Source organism: Pterocles gutturalis, unplaced genomic scaffold (genome assembly GCF_000699245.1).
Source record: "Pterocles gutturalis isolate BGI_N339 unplaced genomic scaffold, ASM69924v1 scaffold5941, whole genome shotgun sequence".
In the NCBI taxonomy this organism is placed as follows: Eukaryota; Metazoa; Chordata; class Aves; order Pterocliformes; family Pteroclidae; genus Pterocles; species Pterocles gutturalis.
In genome coordinates, this window is record NW_010100170.1 from 35,197 (window position 1) to 54,206 (window position 19,010).

General features: G+C 39.7%; 1 protein-coding gene across 1 annotated transcript in view; it reads right to left on the reverse strand.

Annotated features, from left to right (window-relative positions):
- Window positions 1–17,314, reverse strand: part of SMURF2 (SMAD specific E3 ubiquitin protein ligase 2) — a 39,548-nt gene extending 22,234 nt beyond the window's left edge. The window contains exons 1-5 of the mRNA XM_010078603.1: window positions 17,151–17,314; window positions 11,642–11,680; window positions 9,918–10,026; window positions 2,505–2,638; window positions 1,277–1,342 (exon numbers count right to left, since the gene is read on the reverse strand). Of these exons, the coding sequence (XP_010076905.1) occupies window positions 1,277–1,342; window positions 2,505–2,638; window positions 9,918–10,026; window positions 11,642–11,680; window positions 17,151–17,163 (361 nt within the window). The 5' untranslated portion in view covers window positions 17,164–17,314. The remainder of the gene's footprint in view (window positions 1–1,276; window positions 1,343–2,504; window positions 2,639–9,917; window positions 10,027–11,641; window positions 11,681–17,150) is intronic.
- Window positions 17,315–19,010: the final 1,696 nt, after the last annotated feature.

The following is a 19,010-nucleotide window of genomic DNA, read 5'->3' on the forward strand; positions in this document are numbered from 1 at the left end:
AAGCTCTCCTGTCACCTGAGCTCAGCTTCCTCTTACAAGGAACCCCACAAAACTGCATACATACAGCATGGATGATCAGGGGACTAGTATACTAGAGCAAAACCAAAAAGCAAACCAAACCGACAACATAACGTGCCCTAGAAAAATGACTGGTTAACCCTTTACTCTTCTGCACAAGCTCATGTGGAAAATTTAATATTAAAGAACAATCTGAAGCGCTGGCAAGGCACTTAGGATTCCACATTTCTACCATCATTTGACTCTCCTGTGCCACCTCACTCTTATCAGAATACTGTGCAAACACCTGCCCATCAGATGCTAGACAGATGGTTACAGCAACACAAAGATGTGAAGTCGCAGGAATTACTGAAGAGAGCACTTCAAGGAAAGCAGATGAGTGCACTGAAGCCCTTATTTGCTGACTCATATTTCAACAGTTTTCCCTGGCTGACAAAACAAGAATGCTATTTGGATATTATGTGAACTAGGAATTGAACATAAAACAGCATGAAAATTCACCTTCCCCCCCCACGTCCAAATATTCTCATTAACATCTTGCCATAAAAATAAAGACCTCCTTATCCTGACCAACTTTTTTTTGACTTAAGTGACCTACCAGAAACACTGCCTTCTGAAACAACTTATAATGCAGCAAAAAGAGAATGTTTATTGTTTGTGGAGACTTTTTTTTAATTTGACAGCTTCTTTCTAATTCTTAAGTTATTTGAGGTTTATGAGTTAGCAGAATGACAAAGCACAGTTATGGAGATTGGTGACAGACTTGTTAATAACCCGTGAAAACACAAAATGAATTGACCAACTCATCCCAGACAGCAGCCCACTCCTGTTACAGCAAGACATTTTACCCTTTCGCAAAACCTACAGGAAGCACAGCTTTGCTGGAACTCTCAATGGCCAAGAAATTTGTAGTCGGTTTTTCACAGGGAGTTCAGGCTCAAGCTGTCACCATTCTTCACAGTGAAATTAAGAACCTTCTACATAAGTTTTGTTATCTATGGTCTCATCTGTTCCAACACATAATAATATTTGGAGGGTTTTGTTTTGGGCTTTTTTTGGGGTGGTTTGGGTGTTTAGTTGGGTTTTGGGTTTGGTTTTTTTTTTTTCCCTTTTTTTTAAATTCTCTACATACATACTTCTAGCTTGAGGTCCACATGACTCTGGCACTAGACAGTGAATTTGGAAAAAAAAAAATCAATACAGAAAACTGTAATCTATGGAGGTTATTCTTATAGCTACTATTAAACCCCTTACTTACCTACTATCTGTCCTCTAACAGTATCATTGTCATTTGGCCCAAGCTTGCACAGATCCAATCTCTGATCTACAAAACAAGGACACAAAATATAAGTCATACACTACTTTGCTGCCTTTGAAAGGCACAGTGAAGCACTATCAGAACAAAATTCAGCCTCGTGTTAAGACAGTTAAAACTTCCAAGAGATAGGGGAATGGAAGCAAAGCTAAAAATCTTCAGTCGAGACATCATTTTTCATAGTTTGATATCAGAAAATAAGAATAAAATATCTTTGCTTTAATGTTTTTCCTACTTCCCAAAGCTGTTTTGATGAATAGGAAATGACATTATCCTAGTTAGGATGTCTCAAGTGGTTGTAACAAGTATTTTGAAATCTCTTCCCTTGTGAAGACCAGCCACTGAAATAATGCATTTCCAGTTCAACACTCATTAGTACAGCACAGAGCTAACCTGCAGCATCAACCCACGCGTTCCACACTAAACAGGCAGAACTTTGTAACACTGAGCGAAGCACAATGCACTGGAGCACTGCTCTAGTGACAAATATTTAAAAATCAGAATTTCTGTTATACCTTTATCGCCAGGGAACCTGTTACTGAAGATAAATATCACAACACTTCTCAACCAGCATGTCACTTTTTTTCCTTTTTTAAAAAATTATCTAAATAGCCAAGCACTACTTTTCCATCAGTGTCCCACATTTTGTTCAGAATTAAACGGCACACATTAGGATAATGAGAAAACAGCATCTTGTATGTTAATTTTTGAAAAAGTAAATACAAAGTGCTAGCACTTAATATCTTATGACAAAATTTACTATTTCATTTTGAAATTTGGCTTTGAGATAGATTTACCCTTTCATTTACTCCTTAAGACTTGCATTTCTGAAGGTAATTAAAAGATAATTTGAAGATAATTAGGATCTGTTTTCCTTTAAAATTCCAACACAGTCAGTTCAAGCCTTGACAACCCACAACCAGACTGTGGCACTGAAGTTACCACTGCCTACAGACACGGGGCAAAGGAGTTGAAAAGCCAGAAGTAAGTTACGTTCCCTGACCTACCTGTGCTGTTCTCACAAGACACCATTACAAACCACCAAGTCAATTAGAATGTACAAGTTTCATAAAAAAAACACCAAAAACTCAATTAACTGTCACTCTTCAAAAAGCCTGTGCATGCAGGTTTGGTCTGAAAGAGGAGCAGCAGTAGTCTTTAGCTTACTTACAACCAGTGTCTTTAAGGCGGTTGATTGCGTTTGAAAGAAGTCTCACACAACCCAGAAAACCAGCTCCCTGCTTTTTATGAATTTTCTTGTGATTCCACACACTGATTGTTATCGAATCCGACTTCCCAATATATCTGAAAAAAGGTGAAAAAAACAGGACTGTGAATGGCACTTACTGAATACTTTGAAGATGCTCCAGAAATCACCTTGGGGGAAAAAAAAAGACTATCAACCATTACATCAAAAACTGAGCACACACTGTATCAGCAGAAGAGAGGAAGTCATCTTCAGAGATGAGGTGCACACTATACTTTAATGAAAGCATGTCTTATGAAGGAGTTTACTTGAATACAAACTAATCCCAAATCCTGATTCTGGAAGAAGGCATTCATATGAATCCAAAATCTACCAAAATCTGTTCCAAACGGTAGCATGAACAGGCTGCGGGCTGGTGCGGTGACCACATCTCTTCAAGCAGCTACAGACATGCTTAGACTCATGCTGCTGTCCAGCCTGACCAAGGAGAAGGGCAATGCTCACGGCAGTGTGTTTGTGAGCAGCGCGAGCAGGCAGAGCGGTTAGATCGTTGGACCCCCCTTCTGCAGACCCCCCCCTGCCGCTGCCTTCCGGGCTACCCTTCCAACCACCGGCAATGCAAGTCACCCTCCTGTAGAGCTCTTCTGAGCGCTCAGGGAAAATATAAGGTAAACCTAGCTGCACATCTGCCTTTAATGAATTTTTGGGAAGCTAATTTACTACTAGGAAAGGTTCAGAACGGCCCCATTTTAACACACATTACATGTTACGAATGTGACCCATTACAAAAAGCTCATACAGTATCTCAGTCAAGGTGGGCCACATGCCCTTCCTGCCCCTGCTCACGTGTGGACCGATTACCACGGACATGCTTTGCAAAACCCAGATCTGCACCTCACCAACCTGGGGAAGCCTGGACACTGTAGGAGATTTTATTTTTGCTTTTTTGTTTGAAGCTTTGTTCTTCAGAAGCAGTTCCTTCATGAGCTAGTCTTTGTTTTCAAAACTTTCAGAGGACAATTTCAAGACACCAAAGATAAATCAGCTATTGCCAATACCAAATTATTAGAGTTATTTCAAGTTGAGGAAAATTAATTTCCTGAGAACTATTTGTAGTTCTCCGTTCCCAGACCACAGATTCTGGCCTTCTGCAGTTTAGTTCCAAGTGATTTTTGTTTGTTTTTGAAGGAAAACTCATCAAACTCAACCAATGTCTAAATAAATCTCCCCCCATTGACTGAAACTTTACTGCCTTTAAAACATCTTAATATTCTGATAAAGATAGAAATGATACTGTCAAGGTTGGCAAACCAAGCTAACTGTCACGGCTTCAAAATTGCAGCCGTGATCGATCAGGTAAGTTCCCAATTAACACCTCCCCCCTTTTTCCTTTTCCAAAAAGCAGAACTTTGACAACTTCTTTTTCCCATCTGTAGACAGGGACTCACCCAAGAAGCAGAAGACGGCAAAGCCTAACCATAGACCCATGAGCACGGTTTAAAATAACCGGTGCATACATAAAACAAACAAAAAAACACACCCCACAAACTTCACACAAACAAACCCCCAAAGTTTTTGGAATAATAAACTGATTGTGTAACATAGGTCAGGTTTTTGGCCTTACAACCTTGACAATGCCAATTTTGCATAAAGAAACGAGAAATGAAGATGGGTATTCACGTGCACAGTTGCAGTTTACAATGTTTCATGTACTTAAAATAAATTCTTATGAGAACAAGTTAGGTGCACTTAAAAACAAGGACTTATCATGACCTGTCTTGAATTTTCCAGTTTTCCTTGTTGCTTTAAAAAAGTCAAAGGTATATGGTTAAACACAATTTCATAACAGTTTGAATAATACGTAGAACAGCTGAACATACAACACAGTTTCCAAGAATTACTGTAACGTTTCAGGGTGAGGTTCTCATGGCTGAGATGCAGACAGTAAGCCATCCATACCAAGCAGGTGAGGATTTCTATATTACTGCTATACCCTACTCCGAATTTGCACCAGAAAAGCCAGATGATTCACACATTTAAAGGAAATAAGCAAGACAAGCTGCATTTTCCAAATAAAAATGTCTTTTTCTTTTTTTCTTTTTTTTTTTTCAAAGGAAGAAAATAAATAGTAACAGCTAGTTGGCTTTATAGCAAAAAGTTTCATCTGTATTTCTGCATAATTTCAGTCATGAAAATACATGGTTGCATTTAGAGACAGTAGGACAAGTTGACATTTCCAATTCATTTGGTGGATAAGTTACATTTGGTTTACATCATCTGGCAATAAAGTTCCAACATAAAAGCCCGAGTCAGGAATTTTATTTGTTATTAAAAAATAATGCTCAAAAAAATAAAGTGAACAAGTTTGTTTTTTTTTTTTTTTAAACAAACAGAAACAAAACCCCCATTTTGTTGGATGCCTCCCTCTTCCTCCTCATTATTAGAGTTCTTGCAGCACCTTTTTTGACTCTACTCCATCAGCAGTATCTATTTCACAGCTTCAGTACTTCAACAGAGGTAACAGAATTAGTATTAATGACGTGGAAATCTATAAATTCAGTTTCCATATACATTTTGTTAACTCCCCTGTTTCCTGAATCTGTAAAATTAGGGCTCTGGATAAGAATTGCGTGTTTGGAAATTTTAAGAAAAATGTCTCCTCTTAGCACTTCCACTTCTAAACAAAAATCAAGTACGTGCCACACTGAAAACCTCTAAATATTTTAACCAAATTTTAAAACACAGGGACAACTGCTCCTTTGTCTAAATAAAATTATCTTTGCCAAGGTGGTGTTTCCTTCTGAGCCGATATACCACTGGGGAAGGTTTGGTGTCAAGCGACTTCTCATCCCCACAGCACTGCACACACCTTCCCTGAGGAGCTCAGCTTGGTAGAGAAAAGCAGAATGAAGAAAGTGGGAGGAAAAAAAATTATTCCTGAAAAAACACATCTCTTCGTGATCACAAGCCAGATATACTCCCTGCAGGAGGAGAGAAAAATGCAACATCAAGAGGTATGAACTCAGGCTTGGAAGCCAGGAATTCCCTATTTCTAACCCATGCTGTCACACAGATGCTTTTTATGACCTGGACAAATTACTGAAGTTTGTTTCTCCACTTTCCCATTTCTGAAATTGTTCTAGTATAAGGGGAGTGTTATGCTTTGCGAGATCAGCTGTTTTCAGAGTGGGGAGAAGAAGGAGTAAAGAGAATGTAAAAATACAGGAGTTGTTTGATGGCTCTTCCGGAGACTAATCTCGGGATTGTCCAGCACTACGCTGTAGCTGTTGGCGTGCTAAGCCCCAAGGGCAGAGGCTGCTGGGGGGCACAGGTGAGAGCGGGACGGCTGCTGGGGACACCGAGGCTATTACAGAACAAGAAAGGGGAAGGAAGAGAAAAAGGTGATTTGTTAAGTTTCAACAGCTGGTTTACGTAGGGTTTAAATGCTCTGAACGCAAGAAAGTCTGTAAATATGCTAAGTCTGGTTATTCAAAGATTTGAGAAAAGGCCTGAACAATAGGGAAAAACACAACCAAGACTGAAAATCAGGAAGGGGAATACATCCAGGGTAAGCACGGTATTTTCCTGACATTAAACTGCATCCAGACAGCAACTATTTGGCAATTTCTTTCTGGAAAGCCTCCCAGATTCCCCCCTCCCCTTAGACACACCCATCTAGACTGAAGAGTCTGAGCAACTAACTCAGCTGCTTCCTTTCACACTAAGCTGAATTAAGAACGACATAAGGCAAAGGCAAAACCTTTTTTTATTCTTTATAACACTGCAGAAGTCTCTTTTTAAAAAAAAAAATCTGATACAACAGAATATCTATTATGCTGAATCAGGTTTGCAAGCCACAAAATTCCCTTGGAATTAGCAACTTAATGCAGACATTATTGCATAAATACATCACAGCAGATCGCTCTTACCGTGTCATTTGCACACACCATCAGATGATACACAAGACCCTTAATTAGCAGCAGTGTTAACCTGTTATACAAATGCCAGGCTGGGGACACTTCAATCAACCCAACACAGCCAAGAGACAGTTTCATTGCACATAAGCCTACTGCGGTCATTGAAAAACCAACAGAAATCTTCACTGTAGGAAAAAAAGCAAGATTTTTCATTCAAAAAATTCAACATAACTGCACCTTCCTCGGGTTGATTGCCTACGCGGCGTGGTGGCAGGAGCAGGCAAGCTGCCACCGAGACTCCATCTGTTATGCTTGGTGTGCAAAGCATTTCCTGGAGCAGTGGAAGCGTCGTGAGGCAGAGGCTAGCGTTCCCGTGCAATGGGGTGTTGTCAGGGTAAACATTAGTAAGTTTAAAAATACCCTATTATTATCAAAGGATGAGAGGAAAGATTAAGTTCTGTAATCTGTGAGGTCTGCCATCGGGTGCTCAGCAGTAGGATGGTTACTATTCCTGTTATTTCTCTTCCCCCCCCCCCCCCAAATTATCTTAATATCTGGTGCAGAGGAAAAGCTGAGACCTGACCCAGGTATAGTACAGGAAAAAGCGACCTTAAGATAAAGCCAGGCAGCGAGTTGTTGTATCAGAGAGATCTAATCTTCTGCTGCTGTTTGAAATCGGAACTGAAGACTAGGTGACTGATGTTCATAAATGGAAATAAATTTCCAGAGTAAGGAATAACAGGCAAGACAATAAAAAGGGTTAAATTATTATAAAGCAATTTTTGAGAGGTAAAGGATTATTTTCATATTACAAGGCCTGACATAACACTAAATTTTACTTGTGAAACGCCGTGTATGCTTCTGTCATCAGGGGATTCAACTGCCAGGATCAAGCAAATTAGTTTTCCCTAAAGGATGAGAAATTTATACTGAAAATAATATCCTAACTAAGCAAAACCTAGGGTTTTTTAGGGATCTTCCCAAAAAGGAAAAAAAAAACCAAAACAAATACGCAAAATATTTAATACAGGTGTAAACTCCTTAGGAGAATCCAACAAGCAATGCCTCAAATCTGCCCAAGCAAAAATATTCTGCCAGAAACCCCATCTCTCTCTCTGGTTTTTATAATGTGCTGTGGACTGCAATCACAGTCTTGCTTCAAAGCTAAGGCAACTGCAGTATCCCGCTACACCCATGACTTGTTCTGTAAAACAATGTAAAAATACCTTCTCTTCATCCTTCTTTGAAAATTATAATCAGAGTAATTTTTTCTAAAGATTTTACTAATTTTTTCCATTACTCTCATTGCATATTAACATCCTCCCTCTGTTCCCATGTCCTCTGCCCCTCCTCTTCTCCTGAAGGGAGCCAAGACTCCAAGTCACTGGCTCATAGACCACGTCCCATCCCTTACAACCCTTCCTGTCCACTGCTTACCGGCGTTGTCACCGCTGCACTTCCAACACCACGACAACTGGCAGATACTGGAGAAGACGCAGTGAACTGACAAAATTTTCAACACAGAATTTAGTAGCAGGTAACTGCCAAATGACGGCCCACCATTCCTCCTTCCAGAGTATCCCTTCCCTGGCTGCACAGGGGTTACAGGAAGGCTTTACACTCCGGTCACGCTGGCAGCACCTTCTTTTCCACCTTACTCTCCTTCTATCACCGTAAAGCTGGTCACTAATGATGACTAACGGGCTCACCTAAGTAAACAACAATAAAATTCCGTGCTTGCATGTCATTCCTGCAGCAAGAGAGAACCAGCGGTACTCAGGGGATGCACCTCGTGGTTCAGCTTCTTCCAGCACAGTTGGGTTCATGTACTCTACGACTGCTTCCCGACGGAAGCCACAACACAGCAAGTGGGGACGATGGTGGGACTCCCCACAGAAGCTCACTCTTGATGCAAGCTTACGTGCTAACACAGGCACACCATTACTGACCCAACGCATCTCATTTCATTGGCAAAGAACTACACACTTTTTCCCCCCTATCCAGCTACCTTCCTGCGGGTTCAGTGAATCAAATCCATTTACCCAGAAGCCGGACGGAGCCAGTGCAAAAGCAGCAGCACGAACACATGCAGTAAATCCGGAAAGGGGCTTAAACAGGAGAGAAAGTGGGCTTTCCATTTTTGGTGGCAGCAAGCTGCAACATCAGTACAACCTACTCTCGAATTTCACCAAGGGGATACTCTTATATCCATTCTATACAAATCGACATTTTGATAGGTTTAATAACATAAAAAAACAAAATTAACTTAGAATTGTTTAAATATGAAAAAGAACCATACCTTCTACGTGAATTTAAACTTGGTTTATATAAATTTTTCTAATGAATACGAATTACAGTCTCACATGCAGAATCTAAGCTTAGAGTGAGTTCAAATAATAAAACTATAATGCTACAGCTTTCCTCAGAGAAACTGCTATTATTTCACTAAACTGCCAACGATATTTTGTTAAGCAGTAATGAAAACGTTTTGCATACTGCACTAAAACATTATGAACAATGACTTCACGTATTTAGTCTGGGATATTCAAATAAAGAGTAGGTCAAGACATCACTTCAAACCAGGCCTTCCACATTCTGCGGAAAGACCCATCAAACTGCCTTTCTTCACTGGGAAAAAGGGGGAGAAGAAATTCTCTGTGTACTAATACTTGATTTGCTCTGGGTTTGGTGATGTCCAAAGCTAACATATGCTCAAATAATTTCTAATAATATAGAGAGGGAAAGGAGCCACGGGTAAAGATCAGAACAATGCCTTAGAGAGAAAGGAAACACAATGAGGCAAAACTGTTTACATCTCTTCCTCATGATAAAGACTAAAAGAATAAAAGACAGGGAAAATAAAGCATGCACAAAGAAATCTATATAAAAAATAAAAGCTTTAGTAACTTAAATTATACAGAATATTCTATGTTTTAGAAAAAAAAAGAGGAAAAACACAACATACATGCCATACCAATTATATTGCTCAAAAATACTGAAGATGCTCAAGTGATGGTAACGTAAAGATTTCAACTGAGAAGGACATTTGGGCAGAAAATGACATAAAGGAGAGAAGACTGAACGAGAGGCACGCAGAAGAAAAGACACTCGTAGCACTGCAACAGACAAAAATAGCACGGAGAGAAAAGCAGTTTGAGGGGAATATTGTCCATTATTTGCTTAATTTTACAAAAGTGTTAACATAAAATATTACAATAAAATAATGCTGTTGTACATGTAAAGCATGCTGCAGACATCATCACAAGAAAATCAAGTGTAGTGTTTAGATTTTGAGGGAAATTAAAAAGCGGTATTTTGACACATGTAGTTTTCACTCACACTAATAAACTCTGGGATATTTTCCAAGCTGTAAATAGGACAATATTACGAACATCTGACAATGTCTGTGTACTTTAGAGGATTTCATTTCAAACCTTTGGTTATCACTGTTACCACCTACAGGTCATAATGCTGATTCCATTTTGGATCAAGTGTATTCTTCACAGTATCTGTAGAATGGCACTGGCCAGATCCGTCCACCACAACCTTAGCAAATGGATCAGGAAGTCCTAAGAGAAAGAAAAGGAAAAAAAAAACCTAATAAGTGGATCAGGATGCTTTAAAGTCCTATATCATACCACAATTTTTTTTTAAAATAAATTTTATTTGAAGGTACCATATCTAATGAATGGGAATAACATGATGTATTAAGCATAGAAAATGGCTAAATCAGCAATTTATTTCATTGATACAGACCGAGAAAAAGTTGTCTAAATCAAACATGTTGGGGGGAAAAAAAAATCTGAACACCTAAATCTTCCTAATTCAGGACTGAGTAAATTCTCAGTATACAAAGAACTCAGCAAAAGGCAGAGAAAACAGGTTTACACTCTTCCTATTTTTAAGATTAATTAGAATAATTATTTCAGTTGTTACTGGTGTTACATGTAACCACCTATAGCAGATTATTCTTGCTTTTGAGCTCCACTTTGTCTTCTGCTAGCTTTGTACTTCATTTTCTGCTAGCTTAGTACCTTGAAAACACTCAACACTGGCTCAGCTGATCAGCAAGACTCTGCAACGATGGTGCCGGGCTACAAGCTGAGGATGGGAAAGAAGCAGGACCAGCGCAGCCTACAATTGGCTGTACTGCAACTGCTGCTCTAGCCCACCTATTAACTGACACCACAAGGGATGGTCCCACCACTAATGCCCTGACATCATGTGGTCCTATCCCTTTTTCCCCTCATATTAATTCCTCCCCTCATCTGAGTGCCCAGTGAGTCAGCTGAGGGAATGAAGGCGGTTGAAACATTATTCACATTTTCTGTAGCGCAAGTTTTATACCAGTTCTGCTTCCTCAGGTGACTCACGATGGAGCCAGTCAAGCAGGAGAGTGGCTGGAGACAAGTGTCAGACAAAGCACGTGGCTATAAAGGCAAAGCACGTGGGGAAGAGGAGGAACGGGACCTTCTGAGGTTTGTGCTTCGGTTCAGAAGTGCATCAAAGATTTCAGGGTGTTTTTAGGCATTATTAAACTGTTAAACACCTGAAAACTTGCAAGCAGTAAAAAAATTCAAGTTCTAGAAGAACCACAAATTACAATGTAACTCTACATCATCCCTTCCTCAAGATCTTTTCAAAATTTAGGTCTGATCTCTTGAATTCTTCCTACTCCCAGCCGGGAGGCGGCAGGCAGGTGATCTGTGTGTCCATACCTCCCCAGCCAATACCATTCCTTTCTGCCTCCTTCATCCACCTCACAGCACTTCTTTCAAAACATTATTAAAATTAATTAAAATATAATTTCAGAGTAGGCAAGTATTATGACAATTATTAATAATTAAGATACACATCTATCTGCTAGACAAAGTTTTTAAACGCAAAACATTTTAGTAAACATGTGGCACTAACTGAATAACATGTAATTTGCCTGAAAGAGTAAATTTGTTTCTCACTCCTATCAAAAACCGAGGGAGTATGTCAGTGTTTTAATTATTATTATGAATCTGTGACTAGTGTCACCTAAGAAAAAATCAGAAGCCCTGAAATTAAACAGTGTGAAAACATCAAAGCCTCCAGCTCCCTTAATGCAAATATCTCAATACAAGGATCACATGCTAACATTGGTGTACAGAGCCTGCATCCTATCTATAAATGTATAAAATACACATAGATACTTACGGAAAAAATCCTTTTTCACCAAGTTTTTTGCACACAGTACTGTAAGAAAAACAGAAATACAAAATTAAGTCACTGATTCCCAACTTTAAAAAACAAGTTGCCTGTCCAGCATTGCAGAAAATCCTGCTCAAAATAAAATGAATGAACATAAAGCAACTGTGCTCCTACATCACTTATACTGTCAGGTAAAATAATTCCTGAAAACTGAGCCAGAAGTGTCATCTTTTGGCAATTTACCTTTAGGTAGACTATACGGGAAGTGATACGGCAGTGATTTCCTCAGGCAATAATTTCACTTTTTTTTTTTTTTCCCCCCCCTCAATGGTTTTCCCAACTCTTGTGTTTACCCAGTGAGGGAACTGGACCATTTCTACCCAGCTCACCATACAGCAGCACAAACAATTGTGCCAGTAAAATCAGTGGTATTACACAAGCAGGGTCTTATGTTCGGTTCTTCACACCAGCAAAACCTTCCCTGACCACAAAATCCACTACCTTAGGCAGTCCAAGCTTTTCTGTTATCCTGCGTGAAAAATAAATAAAAAGTTTTTACCTGAAAAACATCTGGGTGGAGTAGACTAACTTCTAACACCAGAGTTTTGATGGCTCCAAAGATATGTTCTATTTGTAGAAGCTGATAGTTTCAGGCTTTTTTGTTTAAATTAAAGGGAGGAACATTTGCACTTGTCAACCAAAAATACCAAGGGGAAAACAATCTCATATGAGAATAGAGTAAAAAAAAAGTGGACAACTTTCATATAAAGATGCCAAGGTACACGCACAAGACTCCTCCTGACAAAATGCACCGCTGTTCAACTGCATCCGCTTATCTATTATCACAGGTTTAGTAAGCAGGAAATATTAGATTCCCCTGTGAAACATTAAAATATTTACTGATAACAAAAGGATTCTTGGGTATCGAGTGGAAGCATGAATTCCCACAGCTAGTACAAAAAAAAAGAAAAAAAAAGGCAAGGTGGGATATGAATTCCCACAGCTAGTATAAAAAAAAGAAAAAAAAAGGCAAGGTGGGAAGATAGATTTAGTTGGAATTGATGCTGCAGAGACTCCTCAGTATACGATTCCCTTGGATATTTTGTCTGTGAGATCGCCAATTCCTATTACTACCAGGAAATGCAAAGATGGAAAAGTGCATCCAACAATCGCATCCCACAGACATCACCTAACACCAACCTAAGCGGGCAAAGCTTTCCCCCACAGGATATCCTCAAACTGATCCTGCAGGGCTACTGGTTCTCCAATTTCTTTTCCAGTATCCGCCCAAAGAAAAGCAAGCGGAGGCAGTCCATGAGCGCTCTCGTGGAGATTTCCACGGCCAGGGCAGAGCAGCACACCCCAAATATCTGCATGCCAGCACAGTCAAAGCTAATTTGATTATTCTAAAATCAGTGGAATTAATGTTTCCCCAGTTTTTACGCTCATGGAGGTGTTGATTTTAATGAAACTGCTCTCCATGTGAATTCAGGACTGCAAAATCTAGCTAAAACTCTGCTCTGGTCTAACAAGTGTTGGTCCCCCATAAAACATACGGGACACCTATTAATGACTGCAGGTGGTCATAAACCAATCCCCCGCACATTGACATATACCACAGGAAACCTGTAGATAAGCTCTCGGGAAAATCTTGGTGTATTAGTTTGATGCAAGGGGGTGCCAATAACAGTACTGCTAACCTGAAAAAAAATTGCCTGGTTCCAGGTTGTTATTAATTGTTCTTTTTAAAAGATGATAAAGGTAAAAAAAATACTTCTCTCCATTCAAAGACAAAATGGTAATCCTAAAGCAGAGCTCTATTTAAAGGATTTTCACTCAATAATCCCACGGTAAACAGTCAACAGCAGTAAAATAGTAATAGAGAGCTAAACATTTTAGGTATTTCTGGTACCTGGAGTTCAGGCTCATGACTGTCACACCACCGCCTGCTCCACAGAACACTCAAAGTCCTTAGGATGGCACAATAAAAACCCACAGTTACTAAAGACTTCCATGTGCCCAGCAGTTTAAAGTCTACTTTATCCATACGGTTGGTAACAATTTAAAAAAACATTTAATGAAACAGATAAGACCAACTTAGAAAAATGCTTCTGCAGTTCCTTACAATTTCAGCCTGAGTTGTCGACAGACACCGCTCACTCAAGAACTACGAGAGGTTTCTGCTCACCAGCCTCCTTTCATCTATCTAATGGTGAAAAACTCGAAAGATGCTGATACAGATGGCCACGTTTAAAAACATCTCAAAAAGATAGAATGATGTGCACAATTTCACGCGTTACAAGAAACAGGGAGCGCCGAGTGGAGCTGAAAGCCTTTAAATTCCGTAGTTAAATCAAAATTAGTCTATTGCTCAGTGACCACAGGAACACAGTATGTTCCTGAAATTGTATAATGTCCAAAATAAAAGAGGTTTGACTAATCTTTTGAGAGAGAAGTCACAAGATTAACTAATTACAAACACTCCTTTTCAAAATCTGAAGTAGGTCTGCCACCACAACTTCACCCAAGGCTCACTTTTCTTCGGGCACACACGTAGCATACAGACTAACACCCATCTCCCCAGCAATCCGCCGTGAGTGAACAAACTGATGTTTTTGGCTCAAGGTTTCCCTCTCTAGTAACCACATTTAAGGAAAGTCAGATGTCAACCCACTCTGGCTTTGTCAGGTTAACAAACCGGGAGAGACGCTGAGAAATCTTCCGTTAACACCACCCTCGCTGCCAGGTATTTCTAGGGGAAAAAGCCCTGGTCCCAGGAGCATCAGCTCAATTCTAAGTCAAACAATCTTCTTCCACACTCACAGCTCTAATCTATCTCAGGATTTTTTCTGGACAGAACTTTTGGGAAAAGTTCCAGAGTTTCCGTTCCTCTTTTCTAACTGTTTCAATACCGTATTAAAACCCATTCTGAAGATTCTGATAACCAACTGATTAATAGTTCCTTGAGAATAAAAACTAAGGAAGTTTGGCTTCCTATGGATTTATGTTTTACGGTTGACTGAAAGCCATAGCTGAGGCTTTTCCCACTGGTAGGGCATTTAGACAGCCACCCTCCCACGCAGACTCTCCAGCGGTCTTCACAACACGGGATCTCTCGCTGCAGCTTTTTCCTCTCATTTCAGGTCACTGCTAGGGTCTCCTCTTTATCCAGGCAATCATTCTCACAAAACTCATGGGACTTAGTTATCTTTGAGACCTCTATCCTGTGTCAAATTTGAGCCAAAGATTCAAAAAAAAGAAAGAACCGTAGTGAGATTTCTTTTTCACGCCAAAGCCAAGCTAAAATGCCGATGGTCCTGGACCCAAACCCCCATCGCTGTCAGATCTACACGGCTGCACCATGAACAGATCCTCCAGAGGTGGCACAAGGCCACTGAAAAATTATTTGTACGTGCTTGTTTTAAAGCATTTTTATTAAGATTATTTTTAAACAAAAAAGTTAAGCACTGAAGGTTTTCACAACCTGGAACACAAACCAATGCCTCCATGTATTGGCTTTGGAAAAAAAAAAGGGGGGGGGAAGCATTGCAGCATAAGTGCATCATCAAAAGACATTAATGGCTTCTAGCACATGTGTAGATAAAGTATTCATGACAAAGAATCAATGAGTCAGTGGACAGCTATGTTTTGTATTTATTGCAGACTTCCTGGGTAGTCTACAGAAAAGAGAACATTAATATTCCAATATGAAGGAACAATACACATGTGCCAAGACAAACATGCACATCAGTTTTACATACTGCACGTTCATTAAATATCTTTTTATCGTGCTTATGATCTCATTCTAACATATGCTCCTCAGGTGAGTTCACAGAAACCTGAAAAGAGCGTAATATTATAAGCTACCTAGTCTCCTTCCGTGACTGCTTTGGTATGTGACATTCTCAAATGCTCAAAAATAGGAATTAAGTGAATCACGTTTGCCGGTTTCCTTTTTCTGATTTATTACTCCAGTGACTGACAAGGAATGGTTTACTGAAAAAAAATTTAACTACTGCAAGGAATTACAAAATATTTACTACCCCCAAATTCCTGTATTCTAATTTATGTGTTAGCTACTAAAATTTACAAGCAATTATAGATGGAGATGAAATAATTGGTGGAACCCATAAAAAACTGAAAGGAAGTATGATTATTGAAAATGTGAATTTTATAGAAAGATAAATCTTTTTCTTATTTTCTGAACTCTTCTTACTCTTTTTGCTAGCTACTGAAGAACTCTTGTTACAACTGCTTTTTACTTTGGACTCATTTTTACAGAAAAAGTCCAACTTTTTATGACAGCCAACAGTTGCTATTGAAGTTATTCTATGTTATACATTACCACTTTTATATAAGTATTTAAAAGTATGTTTACTTCAGAATAGTAAGCATATAAACACAAGGTCTCCATACTTAAAGGGAAGAACATGAACATAGAGAGTGCCACTGTAGGAAGCCTGCAAGGAAAACAAGTAAAAAGTGATAAAGATCTACAAGATTTCACAGAATCACCACGTCTTAGATCTGATCTAAGAGTCTTCAATGAACCCATTCACCTTCAATGGCTGGACAACAGACCTAGAATGAGCGTTGAGGAAGTCAACACTCAGAAAGGAAATGTCGTGTGAATTTAAGGAACTTGGCTCCTTTAAGGGTAGCGATCTTGTATTTAACCCTCACGGGTACTTCCAACCGATATCAACCTGTTCCTGCAATCCCTACCAAACTGCACAGCCGATTTGTTCACCACGTTCCTGCCTGCCTGCAGAACAGGAATACTGCTTGCCCCCACAGGTATGTTTTAGGGTTATGTTACCTGCGTGTTGTACACTCTCATCTATCTGTTGTAGCGCGTCTCTTGATTTATGACAAATTACAAGGTTTACATGTGTTTATACCCAGCAACATGACGTACGAGTACTGCAGGGCTACACTTATAGACGATCACAACAGATGTATATTGGGCTTAAAATTTCTATATTAAAAAATAATATTGCTTAAGCTGTCTTCTTAAGAAAATTTTTTTTTTTAAATTTATATATTGGGAAAACATCAATACTATCAGTGAAAGATACAGGAAGACAGCTAAGAAAATAAAAAGTACCCACAAATGCCCATGGAAGTGAGAACACCAGCTGAAGAAACAGAAGGAAACACCCAATCAACACATTTAAAACTCAGTACGTGACTTAATAAGAAAACACCCCCCACCTCATGTCACACATCCATAAGCAATGAGCTCTGTGTCAACAGACAGCCCCGAGTTTATAGGGGGAAGAAAAGGAGCGGGTCCAAAGCTAAGATTACGTTTCTTAATCTTCTGGCTTTTCACGTGTCATCACCCCAGAAAAACTCGTTCAGCCCTCTGAATCCAACCAGCAGTTCTAACATGATAATTCCTGTTGGTTTTCCCTTTACCCAAGGGTTTTTCTCCCAGAAAAAGTGCTTGTTCCAGAACATATGTAACACATGGGATAGCGAGGAGAAGGACAGGCTGCCTATCAATTTTTACCACAATAGTTCATTTTGAAGACAAGTCTTTCTTCCCCCTACAAACACCATCTTTTAATGAAAGCCATGAGCGTTGCTTTTTGTGATCAGATCCCAGTTGTTTGCATGTAATACGCAGCGCAATACAACCACTAAAATAAGTCCCAGCTGTAGAAACACAATGCTATGCTGTTGCTAATGTGTGTTGTACTGATAATGAATGGTCGTCTATGCTTTAATCTGAATAAAGCTCCCAACTGCTCTGCCTCTCCTTGCCAAAAATTCCCCTTCCTCCTCCAGACTGTGGTTGCATTCCAATTACACTGCTGATTGGAATGAGCCTGCTGGGGGGAGGGAGAGGGAGGGAGACAACCCAACACGCACACACGCCCCTCTTGCCTTCGCATGGCTGCTCCTGGGACCCCAAAATTGGTTGGGGTGTTTTGAACCTATGGATGACATGACGTACTTCTCTCCACGTTATATAAAGCTCTTCATAAATTTAGTTATTGATTTTTAGAAAAACGACGCGTAAACAGCACACGTGCACAGGTTCCAGCAGGACAGCTCAATGCTTTAAACGTTTCTAACCAATTCCTACCGCTTTCTTCCATTGTTGGCACACTACCGAGCGGCTTTTATTTTTCTGCTTGCATTCCCTCCTTCGACCTGCCTAAATTCCCACATGGGAAGATATAAAACAGGAGGTCTTCAACTATTCACGGAAAAAAGAGCTGTAAATAACGCCATACAGATTTGCACATACAGCTGTTATGGTAATAACTTTCTCAATTAAGGTTCTGAAATAAACCTGTTTATCCCAACTACTCACATAAAATTTTATTTTACAATTAATCTCTCTGAGGATTTTTTTTTTCATTTTCATTTCCTTTCCATTTCAATTTCCTTTGAAAGGTGTTTTTTCTTCAAATAAACAAACTAAGTGACAGAACACGATCATAAACTAAGAGTTTACTTTCAGTTAATGAAATTCATTCATTTTAGAAGATTGTGATCGATTATCGGCAAGAAGGGACCCACAAAGATAGGGAAACTTAACAAATATATGCTTTGCAGGTGCGCAGGGGTTTTGAGTAGAGAAGGTATTGAAACACGAAATGGATGAAAACGCAGCAGCTGACCATTATTCTAACCATGACCATGGATCAACAGGAGCTGGAGGGTTTCATGTTGCTCCTAACAACCAAGGGGGCTGCAGCTGTTCCGCGCTCAGATCAGGTCTAGCAATCCCATGGATGCAAGGTAGATCAGGAAGCCAAACTGGTGTAACAGAAAATTAACCTTCTGGGGAGACGGATTAGTTTGCCACTGGCTCCAAGAGCTGCGTTGACTGACCCTGCAGCCACACCATCCGTGGATCTAACACAGCCCGTGGCTGCAGGGGAGGGGAGAGCGGCCGGACCCAGGGCAACGCGCGGCTGCACTGTAAAAGTGCACTCCACACCAGGGAGGTTTTTCATGTCTAGAAACAAACACCCTCCCCCAGGATTTTAATTTTAATGCAGACTGCTAGATTTCCCTCCAGTCTCTGTTTCACAGTTCCAGACATTTAAGAAAAAAAAAAAAAACAAAACACCACAAAGCAAACAAAAAAAAACCCCACAAACAAAAAAACCCACCCAAAACAAACAAAAACTCAGAAAGCAGATTTTTGCCATCAGGATACCAAAAATCACACCTCACATCCTTCAGGTTTTCAGAGACACAATCTTAACCTTAAACATTTGGATGGAGTTTTATTTTCTATTTCCCGAAGCACACAGAGAAGCACAGAATTAAAAACTGAAAAAAAGCATTTCTCCTGCAAGTATACACCCATCTGCTCTCAGGCTGCTCTGTTTCACCTGCTGACAGCTGCTCT